This window comes from Rhyacophila brunnea, unplaced genomic scaffold (assembly GCF_057557595.1).
Source record: "Rhyacophila brunnea isolate RB1 unplaced genomic scaffold, BYU_Rbru_1.0 scaffold_4, whole genome shotgun sequence".
NCBI lineage: Eukaryota > Metazoa > Arthropoda > Insecta > Trichoptera > Rhyacophilidae > Rhyacophila > Rhyacophila brunnea.
This window is the reverse complement of record NW_028233068.1, coordinates 27,513,176-27,532,618: the sequence shown is the minus strand read 5'-3', so window position 1 is coordinate 27,532,618 and position 19,443 is coordinate 27,513,176. Positions and strand designations below refer to the sequence as shown.

Genomic DNA, 19,443 nt, shown 5'->3' with positions numbered 1-19,443 from the left:
CAATAAATTATAAAATCTAAAATATATCCAGTTTCAACATCACAAATAACTTAATCCCAAACCTATGTCTTTTTGAAGGTATAAACTGCTTAAATATAAGTCGTCCTTTAAATACTATAATACTTTCATCTATACAGAGGTTTTCATTCGGCAACATCGAGTCTTTGAACAAATTTCTGCAGTGGTCGAGAAGTGTTCTAATTTTGTAAAGTCTATCACCGGCAGGGGTTTCACTGTCAGAGTAGTGAAGCATTTGCAAAATTAGCTCATAACGATCTCTGACCATCGTTTGGCTAAAAAATTTTGCATTTAACAAAGGGTCGGTACTCCAGTGTTCCTCTATTGTAAGACAGCGGTTTCTCGTCATCAATAGGGTAACAGCGTAAAATATGTACAATTCGCTTATGGAAGTATCATACCAGTTATGAATTCGCGTGTTAAGTGTGTGGACTTGTGTGTTGGTCAGATGATCGTGATAGCCGTCGGTAAAGTTCACTATTTTACCCATTATGTCTTCATTTAAAAAGTGTGTGAAAAACTCCATTTTACTTGAATTCTCATTCAAGCCTACACTTGGATTAACACCAGTGTTAAAACTGTCAAAGTCATACACAATTGGCACAAATGGACCCGCAGTCCACGGTTGACGTGGAGCCTCTGGTGCTTCATGTCCAGAGGTGGAAGTGGAAGCCTCTCCCACATTATGGTCAACATCAGAAGGGTCGTCAATATTGTGTGGTTCTGCCAGCCCTGTTTCATAACAGACTTGACTATTACATGAATTAGCCAAAATTTTGCCCATTTCATGTAAGTAATAGTTAATTTCGCACATTCGGTGTAACATATGCATTACTACGGCTACGCAGTGTCAGTCACTCCTGTTTGTGAAAGTTCGCCAGCTGAAAATATAGGAAATACAAGACACGATTTTGAAATCCCTACCATAATTTGCCTTGTTTCTCAACCGCTGGTGTATGTCATCTAAACTAAATTATTTTGTTGCAATGCTGTTGACGTCACTTCTACCGGCTATCAATTGTCGCTCATTTTATATTGGTTTAAAACATTGTGTCTCTTTTACTGCAATTGCGTAGTATAACATGATACCATCGCATGAAAGGACTGGAATTTCTATTTTTGTTTAACCGATTTTCGCTAATTCAAAATCAAAATTTCAGGGACTTTGAATTATTGAAGTTTTACTGTATTGTATTCCATTATTTATTTTAGTTAAGGGACAGCCATAGTAGATATTAGCCAAAACTTTGCAATTTCTCGAACTGTTTCAACAACGGTGCTAACTGAGTATATGTGTAAAGGACATTCATCGTGGTCCGATAACCAATTCACTGGGTCTACAATTATTCAGGGATCTTCATGAAAACAAAACTAATGCGTATGGGAAATGTGTTTCAAAAACTTAAAAGAAAAGGGTGAACACTAAAAAAATCACTCTAGGCATTATATTATGTATATTATACATTGATAGTAAATTTTACTTCGTGGATGGCTATCGTAATTAATATTTATAGCCTTAAAGATTGTCAACAACTCATGCCAACAATGTTTTCAGACCCCGTCAGAATGGCAACAAATTTAAAAAACGAAACTCTTCGGACAATGGAACACAACATTTCTCAAAATCAACGCTTCCGAACAACATGCAGTATAATTTAAACGCAAAAGACAACAAATCCAGTAACCCGGACACCTATGATAACCATTCTGGACAGCAGCAGCACAAACCGAAGTTTAACAACCGGGATAAGTGAGTCATTTTATTTTTTTGTTTTCATACATCGAAACTGCTAGGTTTCTTTTAAAATTGTAAATAAGCAGCATTTTGTAGTTTCGGAAGCTATTAAGTCAATATATAACTTGGGCCATCTCCGCTCCTTAGGTGAAGCATATGAACAGTGCACAGTGCCTCGGAGAATCCATGCCTCTTGCCAGTCTCTCGCCGATGTTATGTATTTTTCCATAATGTGCCATAATTTACACTAGCTGGTCTTACTATTTCGATTTTTATGTTGCAAACTTTCAACACATGAATGTTTGAACTGTATATATGAGAATTATTATGACAATCCAGGTGCATGACAGCAATCATGGAAAGTCTAATCTCATCTGAAAATCAGTGAAACATTCAATATTGAGCTCACTATTCTATTTACACTTTCTTTTGAAGAGGGTAAACCGCCATGTTAAGTAGTATTATAGATTGACTTTTAAATTAATATTAATTTCATTACAATTTCATGTAGATTTACCAATGATGATTGCCATGCCAAAAAGGAAGACAGTGATTGGCCTAATTCTGTTGGTGAAAATAAATCAGGACAATCGTGCCGTAAGAATTTCCCCAGTAAGAATACTGACAGGATTTCGGTTACCAGCGATGCGACAGAAACGTCCAATAATTTTATTATTCCTGAGAATCCAGGAAATGCGTAAGTATCACTGTTTTTGAAGTTATACTTTTTTTGGCACGTTTGGGAAATCAGATCAGAGTGTATTTTTGGCGTGCGACATGTAACACATAATTTATTTTTTCACATGAAAAAAAAACGCACTCGATTGGATTCGAACCACCGATTGTTCGATTATCAGCCGAACGCACTACCTTTACGCCACAATATGATACTGCAATCGTGATGATTATACAGTATAATATTATAGTTTAGAATTTTCCATTGCCTAGGCAGCGAATTTATTATTGTCGGCCAATTGCAATTCCTTACGTAGACAAACGATTAAATGTCAGATTGACAGTTGGTACTTTAAAAATAAAAACAACCAGAAACCATAATAATATAATTTAGTAATATAAGTTAAAGTGTATAGAAATAAACCAATGGCATTCCAATAAGCGGTCCTTTTTCTTGAGTGTGTAATTTAACAAGATAATTACTAAGAACTAGTCAAAGAATCTAAGTTTGTTCTCAAGTTAACAAGTTTGGTTTTTGTTTTGTGACGTCAAAGAAGTATAACTTCCAATACTCATACATAAGTACATACACCGATTTTTTTATTTGTATTTCGGATTTGATTTGCGTATACAAAGTGTTTTATTTACGAGTTTAGTTTTACAAATTTTATTATTCAAAATGGATGAGATCGACGATTATGTCGTGATATACATTGTACGTTACGGGCGTGTGAATTGCGGCCGACCATGACGTATTCCTTACGTTACGGGCAGCTATCAGGTTACAGTAAATCAGCGATTTCCAAACTAGAGGGCGCGTCACCCTGGGGAGGCGCGGAGAGTTGCAAAGGGAGGCGCAAACAATTTAACACAATTAATGTAGCCACAGGTTTGCAGTTTGCAAATGCATAGTTTATAAAATGGCCACTAGTTATAAACTACATTAAAAAACAGTCGTATAAAAGGTTGCTTGCAAACTTGTCTGAAAATATGGAGAATAATTTTATAATACCTCAATTTTATACTATTGTGAAGCGCGCTGGCTATCCTGTGAAAAAATTAAATAAAAGGGTCAAATCATAATGTTGAAAATTGTTTAGGAACGATAATTTTGTTGTTAAACTCTATTTGGTAAAGATTTTAAAAAAATTGAGTGAATAAATCAATGCAAGGATCACTAATGCATTCACTGTTTTAAAAAAACAAAGTGAAGGCATTCATAAAAAAATGGAACTTTGGAAATCAAAATTACAAAAAATAAGTTTGCCATTTTTAAATGATCTCTGCAGCAGATATATTGAAGCAAACAAAAATCTATTTACTGATTTCTTGGATAGTTTGCTAATGCACTATTCACATTATTTTATTAATAGTAAAAATTTCGCCAGCGACGCTGCTTTGTTTTAGGGCTATTATATATTATAAATATCTGGTTGTGCGTTGGAATTTGATGTGATACCTAAATGATGATTGATATACTTAAATGATAACTCCCATGTATAATTTAGGATACCCTATATTAGAGCACCACACTGCCCTTAACCTCAGCAATAGATAGGCCCGGCAAAAATCCTGGCCTGATGGCCCGTTTCAGGATGTGGGGCCCATGATAGAATCCATTTGTCAATTAACTATGATGAATGTGGATTGACTACTACATATTGAAATTGATTGTGCTAATAAACGAGCACATTCATCGCATGAAAAACAAATTAATTTAAAAATGAATATAATATAAGTAGTGAAACCTTTTTTATTTAATGAAATAAAGGGGGGGAGGCGCCAAGATTAGATTTTTTTAAAAGGGAGGCGTGATAACATAAAGCTTGGAAACCACTGCAGTAATTTGAGTACATATGAATTTTGTTTTTAATTAAGTAGGTTCTATATTATTTTATACAATGAAGTCTTTAAATTTCAGTGATAAAAAACAAACAAAATCGTTTTTCTCAAAAAGAGCAAAATGAAATAAGGCCAATTTTGGAACTGGACGCCTCAATTCTTTTCTATGCCCCTGGACTAAATATGGTTACAGTATTATAGTATTCAGGTGGTGAAAGTATAAAAGATCTAATATTATTAGGACGATTTTGTTTCAGGGGTTTTGCAGCACTATATTGTAAAGCAGGTGACGTGTTATATATCACGCTGAAATATTGCAAAAAGCCGTCGTCGTTCATTTGCATTGCCTCACCGGACACCATGGCAGACCGCTACACCGGCTTGACTGATGGGGGACTCGACAAATTAGTGATCAATAATCGGCAATCCCACACGTAAGTAACTAGGTACTCGGGAATTATTTTTTTCACGCCATATTAGTGCACCTATTGAAGAAATTTTTTATTAACCCCTTTACGGTGACCGTATTCCAGTAGGATACAGCTAGTACGTAATCAAATGGGCGACCGTATAGCGGTCATATATGCAAACCTTGACCTGTGGATAATGCAAGAAATATTTTTCATACGACACTGAGAATTTTATTAAAAAATAGCCCTATCCATCAATCAGCCTACTTCCACCTATATAACTTTGTCAAAAATATGTTGTTTTAATTTCATAAACATCGATCTTTCGAACCCCCTTGATCTATTGAGATTCGCCAGTACGATTGCATCAGTTCAAATCTATGCGGTATTTTTCTGCGGCTGCGCAGTAGGTATACAAAATATATTTCATTCGAGTTGAGTGTCATGTAGTAAAATGCGGCCGCACGGAATGAAAAAATATATATTATTATATGTTAGAGGATTGCAAGTTTTACCAATAAATTGCGAATTACTTCTTCCACGGCGCTTCATCTAGGGGTGGGATTTGGCCTCCTCCACAACTGCTCTCCACTCACTCCGGTCTCTCGCCACACTTCTCCAGTTACCAAGTCTTCCTATATGAAGCCAGTCCACTTCTACGGCGTCAGCCCATCTCCTTCTTGGACGGCCTCTAGGTCTCTTCCGTTGGGGTAGCCACTTCGTCATGAACCTTGGCGCTCTAACTTCAGGCATTCTCTCCACATGTCCCGCCCATCGTAGTCTTTGGGACTTACAGTATTTTATGATTGTTTGCTGTTCAATCAGTTCTTCCAACTCGTGGTTCATTTTTATTCTGTAGTTCCCATTTTCCAACGTGGGTCCAAAGATTTTGCGGAGTATTTTGCGCTCGAAGACAGCTAATTTGTTTTCCTCGTTTTGAGTTAAGCACCAAGTCTCACAGCCATAAGTGATCACTGCACTGGCCTTATAATTGTTTTATAAATTAGAAGTTTACTTCTTCGGCCTAGAATTTTTGACCCCACCAGTCGCTTGCAGGCATGCCAGCATTTATTCCTGGAGATAAGGCGGATTTTTATCTCCTCTGCTGTCTTATTTTGGGTATTTAGGCTGGATCCGAGATACGTGAACTTGTCCACCCCTTCATATGCATGCTGTCCTATGTCTATATTCTGCAGCGGTACCTGATCGCGTGTGCTGACCGAATTACGAATTTCTATGAAGGAATATATAAAACGTATAAATTTTTGATGAAAAAAACACACGGTTAGTGTTATAATATAAAATATAAATCATGGAATATTGACTTTTCAACTATATTATATATTATCTTCGCGTGCAATTTAATGCTTATAAATTTTTAAAACCTCACGCAAAAAATGTTTTTATGGCACTTGTAAATATTGTTTTTTTTATAAAACATAAAATGAAGCGCCTAGTTTCAAAAGCCCCTAAAACGATTTGAAGTAGTTTTGAGAAAAATGAGAAAAAATGATATCTATTAAATCTGTGAAATTTATGTATTTATTTTTTAATTCGTTATATTCTAAAGAGTATTTTGGCTTTCCATTTTAGAGATATTTGAAAAGCACACCCTACCATTTTAGCGGGTTTTGCAATCTACCCTTATTTATGATCATACGTATTGACGGTTTTCGGCATTTTTTAAAGATTAATTTTTGGCCATCATATAGGTAACAAAATCTAAATACATATATAACTCAAAAACCGTTTTAGGGGCTTTTGAAACTAGGCACTTCAAATGACAATCACTAACATGACACAATGCTCAATAAAACTGAAAAGTAATATATTAAAAATCCAAATTTCACAAAAAAAAAAAAAAAAGAAGAAATTATTATAATATTTTCAACCAGCTTTACGCTTAAATTAGTATGGCCCATAAAACATGTAATATGCTGATATAGTTATAATTAGATAGGTACATAATATAAATAAAATTATAATATTATAATAAATAGAAATATTAATTCCTCTGTTTATTTTTTAATATCGCTTATTTTGAAACACTCGTGGGTGGATTACTATATTATTTTTTAAAAGATGTCGTCGGTGTTTTGTAAAAAGGGCGAATTACCCAAAATGCTATTTTACAGGAGGAGGATTTTTAACTATTGACATTTATTTGTTTATGACCTGTGGATGATTATAAATATCTAACAAGTTTATAATAAAGCTTAGAAAGAATACAGTCATTATTATATAATATTTTAAAAGGCCAATATGTCACATTCGCTTTTTATTCGTAATTTTAATTAATTTAATTTTAGTCGATTATCGTTTTTAAGTACTTTCCTGTGAAGATACAAATTCGCCGTTTTTACACAACAAAGCTAGTGGGGTACATTATTGTATTTTCATTAAAATCTTGACTTCCCCAAAATGGTTGATTCGCCCTTTTTACAAAACACCGACGATGTAAGATCTTATGCCAGCGCTGCATTGGCACGCAAATCAAACGATTTAAAGTCTTCGGACTTTTTTTTTCGCGTGGAGCACCTCAGATCTGTGGACTTTTTAATCCGCAGACCAGGCTCGTTGGATTTCAAACATGTTTGATATTTTATAGGTCATCCATGGACTGAAACCGTATACGGTTTCGAACCGTGTGCCATACTTAGCCAATCTTTTCTGTTCATGGAAATATATTTTCACAAAGTATATTATAAGATCGTATCCGTTTATACCATACACTTCCACTTACAAATATAATATTTTCATGAACGAAAATCATAAGTTTAGTATGACACACGGATCTAAACCGCATACAGTTTCAGTCCATGGATGGCCTCTTACTCTCCGAGTTGCCAGAATTCGTCCGTCAATCACTACTTAAATTCGACTTATAATTAATACGCAATCAATCTGAACTAAAAAAAATTATTGTTGTTTTAAACATTTTTATTGAATAATTTGTTAATTCACACATTAGAAAATGAGAGATTTATCAATTATTTTATTTATTTGTATTTATGAAATTCATGAAAGAAAAAATTTGTGTTGTTTTTACTGTTATATTATTTTATGCAAGTCTACATATAAATAACACAAAATTTTAGGATTATCGGAAGACATTCCGATAATCGCAACTTTTGACAGTTCGACTTTTTTATTCGTTCGTTGATCAGTATCAGAGCATAGACAAATCGGACGACTTATTGTCCTCCGACTTTTGGCTGGCATTAAGTTTCAAGGTCTTGTTTACATTACATACTTTGTTATTACAATAAATTGATAATATTAAATTATTATCTGATTCGGCATTTACATTAATAGTAAAAATAATAATCTACATACATAAATAATTAATATACAGTAGAACCTCGGTATTTCGAACGCCGTTAAATCGAAATTCGCTCTAAATCGAGTATTTTCCCAATTTTTAACCCCCAAAATTGTTTAATCATACAAAAAGTTCATTATAAATCGAATATTCGTTATTTCGTAATTCGAAATGAATTTTGGTCCGCACAAGCGTTGTTTACTGAAAATATTTTGAAATTCATACATATTCCCGCCGGCTGTGGGCGAATCGGCGATTAGTTATTATTATTATACATTTACCGTTATAGTGATGACGCATCGGCGCGCGAGTAACAGGCACACAGCTGAGCATCAGCTGAGTTCGTTTCATTCGTTATCAACTCACGGCCGCGCGCCGCGTGCAGTACATAATATTATCATACGAAATTATCGATACAATAGAAAACAAATAAACGTGTGTATTCGTAATACCCGTGTATTTATATTAGCAGTTAGTCTCTTTTTTATATGTGGCTACAGACATTTTTTTATATTGTATACCTGTATTTATTGTTTAGTGTTTCGGACTGGCGTTTTTCTCGTATTTTACTTATTTACGACATTTATTTATCGATAGTGTTTCGGACTGGCATTTTTGTGACTTGTGTTTTTCTCGTGTGTTCTCATTTACGACATTTGTTTATCGATAGTGTTTCGGACTGGCGTTCTTGTGACTGTTTTTCTCGTATTTTGTTTATTTACGACATTAATTTAGTGTTATTAACTCAAGACAGACTTTATTTTATATTTGTAACAATGGCTGATGTAGTTAAAACATATAAGGCTCTTACGATCACCGAAAAAATGAATTTGATTCGTGATGTCGACAATAAAGTTTACAGTAAAGGAAAGCTGGCAATTAAATACGGCATACCGAACTCATTGTTGTCCACCATCTTGAAAAATCGGGAAAAGGTAGAAATGGCATTTCACCAATTCAAGATGAATGGTGATAATTTTCGATTGCGACACGCGAGTCACGAAGAATTAGAGTCTAAGCTATTTGAATATTTTTCAAATATACGATCGGCTAATATTCCGATATCGGTCCCGTTGTTAGTTGAAAAGGCGAAATCGTTAGCCAATCATATGAACATTGTCGATTTTACGGCGTCATCCGGTTGGTTGACTCGATTTAAAATAATTTAAAAATAAAAAATGGATGAGATCGACGATTATGTCGTGATATACATTGTACGTTACGGGCGTGTGAATTGCGGCCGACCATGACGTATTCCTTACGTTACGGGCAGCTATCAGGTTACAGTAAATCAGCGATTTCCAAACTAGTGGCGCGTCACCCTGGGGAGGCGCGGAGAGTTGCAAAGGGAGGCGCAAACAATTTAACACAATTAATGTAGCCACAGGTTTGCAGTTTGCAAATGCATAGTTTATAAAATGGCCACTAGTTATAAACTACATAAAAAAACAGTCGTATAAAAGGTTGCTTGCAAACTTGTCTGAAAATATGGAGAATAATTTTATAATACCTGTTAGTTGAAAAGGCGAAATCGTTAGCCAATCATATGAACATTGTCGATTTTACGGCGTCATCCGGTTGGTTGACTCGATTTAAAAAACGTTTCAACATTGTATGTTTGGCTGTGTCTGGCGATGCTCAGAAGGTCGACGAGACAGAGGTCTCAAATTGGTTGCAGACCAACAAACATATGATTGATGGATATTAGCCAAGAGACATATATAATATGCATGAGTCGGGTGTTTTTTATAATTTGTTACCAGACCGGACGTTGGCTATAAAAGGCGAAAAATGCCACGGAGGCAAAAGAAGTAAGGAGAGATTGACAGTTTTGTGTACAAACATGGACGGATCCGAAAAGACGAAATTAACTATAATTGGAAAATACAAGCGACCGAGATGTTTTAAAGGTGTTAATATGGCTAGTTTATCAATACACTATGAGTACAATGGAAAAGCGTGGATGACGAGGGAAATTTTTAAATTATTCGTTATACGACTACAGAGAAAGATGGTCGCATTGAATCGAAAAATTTTATTACTGCTCGACAACTGTACAGCTCACTTTGTGCCCGAGCTGTACAGTTTTTATTTTTGCCTCCGAATACCACTAGTATTTTACAGCCACTCGACCAGGGCATAATAAATAGTTTTAAGTGCCATTTCCGAAAAATATTATTAAACTCTTGTATCATTCAATTAAATAAGGGCTGCTCCCCGAATAGTTTGCGGAAGTGGACAGTTTTGGATGCATGTCGGGCAATGTCGACCGCCTGGCAATCAATCAGTCACCAGAGAGACAATTTCAAATTGTTTTAAAAAATCGGGAATATCGTGCCACCCGGTCGATCCGATTCCGGAAGTTGAGGAGGACTCAATACCGGAAAATGTCTTATTAAACCCGGCTAATTTTAGTGATTTTGTTTCGTGCGACGACGGATTGGTGACATCTGCTGTGCATGACACAGGGACCGCGTCAGTTGCGGCGGAGCGTGAACGTGATGACGTAGTGGATGATGCAATTTCGGAAGATGAAGGAGATGCCGATGAAACACCACCTTTGTGTCTCCCCTCAAAAGTTGAATTATTTAACGCTCTTGACATCATGCAGATGCACGTCCTGTCGGGAACATCAAATATGCCGAAAAATATATTAGATTGTTACGACCAAATATCTAGACATTTGATAAGGGAAAGTGAATTAAATTGTAAAAAGAGACAAGGAAAAATTGTGGATACTTAAATGATTTATTTTAGTATTTTAATTAGTGTTTTATTTGAAGTGTTTTATTGTGCACCTATGTAACTATACCTATTGTCATGTTGAACAATGTGTTCATACAAAATTATTGCGGGTTTGTTTAATTAGCTACTTTCAATGAATTTAGTATTTTATTGTTTGTCCCATTAAAAATATTATCACGACTGGCAATACACAATATTGTAATTAGTCTATGGTACTGACGTCTATGGTACTGACAAAAGGTAAATAGATTGTCACTTTGTTTTGATTTGCAATGTCAAAAGTACTAAAAGTAAAATTTCTTGTGGTAATTGTAGGTATGTTTTTCTCTCCTGATTATTTTTTGTTGTTTTTTTTAATCAGAATGTTTTGTATGTAACTTAACCTATCAATGTAAAATACACAAACAAGTTATCATTTCATTAAATGTTTTACAGTTCATTTTAATAGGTATCGTTGATATTGTGATTAATTTGGCGTTTGCATAAATAAACAATGAATTTCAATACTAAATACCACTCTAATTTTGCCTACCAAAATTGCATTTGAGACATTTGGAGTTTTCGCGCCTTTTTTCGAAAATTTCGATTTATAGCGAATTTTGCTAATTCGAAATCAAATTTTCAGGGTCCCTTGGATTTCGAATTACCGAGGTTCTACTGTACTTACTTAAATTAGTAATTTTAAAAGACGTTGAAAAAAACCTTTTTTGTAGTGATGAGTCCAAAACATGTGAAATTATAAAAAAATCCACGAACCCTAACTAATTAATTTAGCATACAATTTTAATTGAGATAAATTTAATATCATACTATTAATTATTGTTGTACCCAAACTGAGATTCATTTTTTTTATAAAATTAGACAATAATAGGTAATTAGTTAAAAAAAAAAAAAATGATTTCTGTAATATTTGTAGTACCTACCTAGATTACCTATATTTTTGATCAATTATTAATTTAATCTTTGAGGTTATTCGCATTTCTTGTGTGAAATGTCCATCTAGCTCTTTTTTCTGCACCTGTGCGACTTCTTAGTTGAACTTCTTTTAATAATAATGTAACCATAAATAGTTTGTTCCTACCGATATTCATGAATGCATAGACTAATATATTTTATATGCGATAATGGTAACCCTAAAATGCCGTGCGCCCCATTGAATGTCTTTTACTTTTCATACTATCGAAATAATAATGGATATTGGTTTTATCTATTGGCCCATGTCATTTAAATAATGATTATTTATTTTTACTACTGATTTTTGAATATTATTTCTTACTGTACCAATATTTTACATTCAACATTAAAACTGGCGGGCTTATACCACCGATACTTTGAAATAAATACTTACCATTCATTTAAAATTCTGACAGTTATTTAAAAACTTTTCAAAATTGTCTATTAATACTTATTTCGATTTATATGGATAAAAATGGCCTTTGGGACCAAATTCCATTTCGAATTATGAAATAACGAATATTTCGATTTATAACGAATTTTTTGTATGAAAAATGATTCTGGGGGGTTAAAATTGACGAAAAATTCGAAAAACGGCGAAATTCGATTTATCGTTTTATGAATCATCGAGGTTCTACTGTATATTCAGCCTTGCCCTGCCCTTATAATTGCAATGAAACCACCACTGCTGAATAAGAATCTGAACTAGAGAGGTTAACTACTGTCATTTGATAAGTGTATCTTTTTCAGTAGCTCGCATGCCTCTCGTTTTTCAGGAGAGTCATGGACCACACGACATTATTGGCAGTGGTAAAGGACAAGAATCAGAATACTTCGTGGAAGAGGGCGCTGTCCTCTAGGTCCACAGGCTGGAATCTCATCGATGAAGGCACGTTCCTGAAGAGAGATGACATGGTCGATATCGTCTGGTCCATCTGCCCTTCTGACTATGCCATGGTGCCGCATCGCTCATGTTTACTCAGCGTTACCAACTATCACGCTCCCCTGGAGGTACTTTTATTTTCCTGACTATAATAAATTACACTGCCTCAAAGATTGAGGTTGAGATTTTTTTCACCTTTACTTGTGTAGGTAATGTGCAGATTCAAATATTGTATGAGTGCTGTTCAAAAATATATGATGATGACATAAGCAGCAATATTTTATCAAATTTAGCATCAAGCTTAAGAGGACGCTCTACAGAATCGGCCTTGAGAATTGAAAATATGATTTTTTTACATGTGGTCCATAATAACTGGTCTACTAGTTAATATAAAAAGGTTGCAGCCAATGTTAGTCTCAATAAACTCCCTCCAAGTGAAGCTTGTGAAGTGAAGCTATGGGGTGACCAAAAAATAGTACTTTCTAATAAATGTTACTAAATTCAATATTTTTATCAGTTCTTTGGTGTGAAGTATTGCAACTGATATGATGGATATGATAACTTTTTTGATTATGTGTTAGCCACGATATAAACTTAATAATATAATATTAATAACTTTTTAACCTGAAATTGTCCGAGAACTAAATATACGAAGGATGTTGACATACATATCTACCTACATTTTTATTTCATGTGCTATCCAAAAAACATTACTAATGAATAGTGCTTATTTGTAATGTTTAGGACCTACATATTAAAAATAATAGGTATTGTTTAATTCTAATGCATATTTTTTAAAACGTAGAATTTAGTGTCTGCCTATTATAAAAAGAAAGTGACTTTTTATTGCCTGCGCAACTTCACTTTTATACTAGTGAAACAAGTGGTAGGTAAAGCCAATGGGCGAAATAATTTTTATCATGAGTGCCTAAAAATAATTATTAACATACAGTCACTAGACACATTATTTTTTTATTAATCCATCACTGGCAAAAAATGACTGTCACTATAAAAAATGTCTAACAGGGCTGCAGACGCAATTAATTACATTGTACTTTTTAAATTTAATTTATAATATATTTTATTTAAGTTTTGTGCATCTAATGCCGGGTCCACACTGGCGCAAAACAATGTCGCGCGACAACCTCGATAAATTTTACGATAATTATCATAATGGCTTAAAAAAATTTACGATAATTATCATACTTATCTTAAAATTTAACGAGGTTGCCGGCGACATGTTGCCAATTTGGACCCGGCATAATATCCACTGTGGTTCACGTAGTGGCATTACCTGTTTTTCTGGGGTCAACTAATTCAAAAAGTAAACACCCATAATAGAATTTTTCCAGTTTTGGTTGCATTATATTCCAACTCATTTCCGATTTTAACAAACCTACGAATAAAAAAAGACAGTAAGGAACACAGTGATTCATCGCAGTAAAAACTGGCAACCAAATTCGCCATTTTGGAAAGCGACGATTTTGCGTAAACAAATATCACGTGGTCTGCACGTGTGCGATAAACTTCGTATGTGTTTGTAATTTTGTGTATTTTATGTTTGTGTATCATGCATTGTCGGCCATATTTTCCGGCCTTTCTGATTGCCGTGATTGTAGAAACAAACAGCATTTTCTATTAGTTATAAAAAATCAACTTTGAACTTTAAGCCATGCTCACTCGTGAATGTAATTCTTCATTTAAGTAAGTATATATAAATTTTGATGTTATCTTGCAGAGAAAACAGTTATCTGACCTTTTTTTTCACTATATTATATACATGCAAATATAATGTTTTCAAACAATTGATATGGATTATATAATATATTCCATCTTATTATTTTCTCGAAATCATAAAGATACGAGGGTGGGTCAATAATTCCTTAGAAAAAAGCATTAAAACAGTTTTTATTTTTGTATTTTTTTTTTATTTCTCAACATAATCTCCTTGGAGCTCAATACACTTGGTTAGACGTTTCTCAATTTTTTTTAAACCGTCAGAAAAATAAGTTTTCGGAAGGTCCTCAAAATAAGCATTTGTCCGATCGATGACTTCTTCATTTGAAAAAAAACGTTGTCCACTTAGCCATTTTTTTAAGTTTGGGAAAAGGAAAAAGTCACTGGGGGCTAAATCTGGCGAATACGGTGGGTGGTCGACCAATTCGAACTTCAATTCTTCAATTTTAGCCATTGATCGTAAACATGTGTGAACACGGGTATTGTCCTGATGAAAGAGGATTTTTTTCCTGTTTAAATGAGGCCATTTTTCTTCAATTTCGTTTTTTAGCTGGTCCAATAAAGATGCATAATAATTCCCTGTTATTGTTTTTCCTTTTTCCAAATAGTCAACGAAAATAATTTCACGTGCATCCCAAAATACAGTAGCCATAACCTTACCAGCTGATTTTACGGTTTTCGCCTTCTTTGGACATGGTTTGTCTTCGCAATCCACTGCTTTGACTGTTCTTTCGTCTCGGGAGTATAGTGGTGTATCCATGTTTCATCTACAGTCACAAAGCGATGAAAAAATTCATCCGGATTGCGTTGCATGAGCGACAACAGGGCTTTAGAGGCCACCACCCTATTGTGTTTATTGTCGACTGTGAGCAAACGCGGCACCCATCTTGCAGAAATATTTTTCATGCCCAATTTGTCATGTAAAATAGAAATGACGCTACCTTTTGAGATCCCTGTAACCTCAATTATCTCACTCAACTTTAATCTTCGGTCACTTAACACCATATCGTGGATTTTATTGATCATTTCTGGTGTAGTCACCTCTACAGGACGTCCTGAGCGTGGTTCATCCTTTTGACGTTCACCCCGGTCCGGGAATAGTCCTAAAGGTACTTTATCTGCAACCGGTCCTGCCCTCGGACCGATTAAGAACCTTTGTTTGGCTAGCTCGATACTATTCGGGGAGAGGGTGATCAACTAAAGTTCTCGATTGACACCTTTGGAATGCACTTGATCATTATTATTTAACTTTATATTATTTAGGGCCACTACCTAGTGATAGGTTAGCACCTAGATCATTAGTTATCCGATAGTCTTTCAGATCGAACTTATTTTTTTATAAATGTTTACGTAAGCGTCAAAGACAGCTGACTATCTGTCACTTCTCTTAGTATTAGATACTTTTCACGAAATGTTTCGTTGATTATTTTTCAAAATGAAAATGAAAACTCCTTTTAGTAATTCAATTCAAATTATTTATTAAATTATTCTCGATAACAAATTTAATTCCTTTTCTTAATTAATTATCATCGACAATTATACACTTTAGTTTAATTTCGAATAATTACATAATTATTTTATACTCTTATTTAAATTAATTATTAAATAAAGTTAATCAATTATAATTATTTTATGTTTAATTAATGTGCGATTACACACTTATAACTAAGAGTTGCCGACCGCAAACTTTAAGAAACTATGCTCCTTTTATATATATAATAGATCGCGAATAGATGACGTGTACTATGACGATATGTTTACTATATCATCTGACAGCTCGAGCCACGTGTCGTTCACGATGACGTTTCAACTCGTGACACACCGTGACGTCAGATTGCGACGCGACCGAAATATCTCCCGAATGAATATCGGAGAAATATCCAAAAACTAAGCGAATTCAGGTCGCCTCCGGGCACAACCTTCCGGGAATACTGAAAAACCGACTGCTTACGGTACATAAAATACGGATCGTTATATAGACTCCCGGCGGGAAAAACCCGAGATTTTGACGTCATTCGAAATATGGACCAATGGGAGATCGTTCTACCTCCTCCACAGAGCTAATGGCCAGAGTATCGGACCAATCATAGAAAAGCTGTTTATTTCCCGGCTTTTCCGGAAAATTATGATCATTCAATAGAATAAAAATATATAATTAATTAATACCTATAGGCGGTACAAGTTTGATAACAATCGCGAAAGTCCTTATAGGGCTTTAGGCACAAATTGTCCAAATATCTGTTAGTTCATTTATCGAGCTAACGGAAAAGAAAAATGAAAATATTTTCGCTAAAAATTATACGCAACAGAGGCGTGAATCATTAAGACTACCGACTGGCTACGTGTTTGCAAAGAGAATGGCAGCGGGCTAATTATGGATGATCGGAAAGGGTTGCGATTAAAATTTATTCAATTATATTTATGGAACACTCCAACTTAAGGGTATAACATTAGTTTCAATCAAAATTTCTATGACAAGTCTTTATTTATTGAGTTTGAAAATTACCTATTTTGGGTAATTTAATATTGATCTGTCGAGGTTAATCGACAGATCTAAAGAATAATTTTTATTCGTAAATTAAGAGAGCAACCGAGTCCTCAGACTTACATTATCAGAATTTCTATTTTCGAAATTCCTTCATTTAACTTTTACAAAAGTAGGTACTTAAATTGGTACCCTTTTTATTACGATTCGAAATATTAATTTATTATTTAAATTAAGTGTGCGTAATCAGTACTTACAAAACGTAATCATTAGATTTTAAATACGACAATATTTGATATCATAATTTATTTATTTAAGTTATTTTACTTTGGCCGCGGGGAAAACATCGCGACTCAATTTAGAAAAATAAAATTTATTTTTATATAATTCAAAATCAGATTAAATAGAAATGGACATTTATTTACAATGTTTAGCAAATGATATCTCATAAGTCGTTTACAATTTATTATCTATTTTTAACCTTAATCCTATACATTTCAATTACTTACATTCCACCTTATAAGACCATTTTTTGGTCCCCTAAAAAAAATTCATCCGTAGTTCATTCTGAGGGGCTATATGTCACTCAGACTGCACTACGGGACTCAATACACAATAACTATAGCTTTGTTTAGAGATTGGGCACAAAATCGACATTCACGACGAAAAGTTATTGCTGAGGGCCTACATTTTGGGGCCTTGTCACTTTGTTGATGTACGACCACGTTTAAATTCATTTAACCAGTTATAAATAGTTGCAAGTGAAGGAGCAGATATGCCGTGAACTAAATCCAACTCATTTTTTATTTCCTTTGCTGTTAACCCTTTTATATTAAAATGTTTAATAACAGCTCTAAACTCAATTTTCTCCATTTTCCATTTTCCACAAGCAAATTTTTTTTTTAAATGTACGAAAAACACACTACAACCCGACCAATCTGATTGAAACTTCGCAGCATACTGAATCGGTAGTGCCGCTGCATGAAAACAAACCGCTTACAGTACTAGTCGCGCCACTTGTCGGCTTTTCTAAGGACTTATTGACCCACCCTCGTACTATAATAGTATTTGAGTATCAACCTATGTTCAATTTGAATTGGGTTATAATAATAATATACCCGTAGATATATCAATAGTATGTTTGCCACGATATCCACCCAAGTTATCAGTATGTACTTGCACAGGTTTGATTAAAAACTATGATGAAATTAACATTTTACAAATATTATATTATTTTGACAGCCCTGTTTTCTGATCAGTGGACATGTGCAGGTGTTTATCAAATAATAATGTAAGATTGTCCACAATAATAATAATATAGAAGGTCAACAATAGTAATAATAATGTTTTTATTTAGCATATGCATCTCAGGAGTGAGTTAATTTTGAAGATTTTCTTTTATTAAGTATTTTTTTTTGGGTTAATTTATAAGTTTTTAGAATATTTTTTTTATTATGTACCTACGATTACTATTTTTATTTCACAATACATTATAGCAGTGCTTCCCAGTCTGCTTACCAGTGCAGCAACAGCACAGTATAGTAAAAGCAAGGTCAGTTGTTCTCAACATTTTATAAAAATATATTTTTATAAAACTATATTACTACTTGGATAGTAAATTATAGTCAAGTAAATTCAGTGGTTCTCAACATTTCATAAAAAGTTTTTTTTTTCTAAATAATTTTACCTCAGACTTTCCTCGAATGATTATTATTACACCTTTTATAATTATTTTGATGGCATAATAAATTTAATTTTTTATAATTCTAATTTTGGTTGGACAGTAAAATATTGTAAAATAAATTCAGTGGTTCTCAAGATTTTATAAAAAGATATTTTTTTCTAAATTCACCTCTTATATTTTGTTCCAGCGATTGTTATTTTACTATAATTTATTATTTCGATTATATAGTACACTATAGCAAACCAGCGGTTCCCATTTTTTTTTGTACTTATAAGAAATTTCTTTTTTTTCAAATGATTAGATATTATTATACTGTTCTTAGTTTGATTGGATACTAATAAATAATGAAATAAATTTAGCGGTTCTCAACATTTTATAACAAGAAATCTTTTTCTCAGTTTATCTCACAATTTTTTTCAAGCATTATTATTTTGCCTTGCTAAGTAAAAAGACAGTATTTGCGGTAATATACTATGATTATATTTCGATTACATAATAAAAATCAATTTCAGTGAACATTTTATAAAAAGATTTTTTTCTAAGTTTATCTTGCACTTATTCCGATGGTAATTATTATATTATATAGTAGTTATTTCGAATGCGTTATAAACTATATAGTAAATCAATCAGCGGTTCTCAACAATTTATATAAAAAGATTTGTTTTCTAAATTTATCCCGCACTTTTCCCAATGGTAATTAGGTCTCATAAAAATTATTTTTATTGTGTAACTATATTAAATCAATTGCAGTACATTTTATAAAAAAAAAATTTATGTAAATTTATCTCACATTTGCTACTCTTGTTTTTCTTACATAGTAAAATATAGTAAAACATATAACCGACATCAAAAAGAATATTTTTATATTGCAAAAGAAAGTAGGTATAGATAAAGTCTTATTATATAAGCTTACCTAGGTAGGTACTTGGAATATATCAGTCAATTCAACAGTT

General features: G+C 33.5%; 1 protein-coding gene across 1 annotated transcript in view; it reads left to right on the top strand.

Annotated features, from left to right (window-relative positions):
- The window catches only part of LOC147067189 (uncharacterized), a 99,551-nt gene that overhangs the window by 49,568 nt on the left and 30,540 nt on the right, over nucleotides 1–19,443 (top strand). The window contains exons 10-13 of the mRNA XM_085954896.1: nucleotides 1,574–1,768; nucleotides 2,265–2,450; nucleotides 4,528–4,704; nucleotides 12,478–12,712. Of these exons, the coding sequence (XP_085811022.1) occupies nucleotides 1,574–1,768; nucleotides 2,265–2,450; nucleotides 4,528–4,704; nucleotides 12,478–12,712 (793 nt within the window). The remainder of the gene's footprint in view (nucleotides 1–1,573; nucleotides 1,769–2,264; nucleotides 2,451–4,527; nucleotides 4,705–12,477; nucleotides 12,713–19,443) is intronic.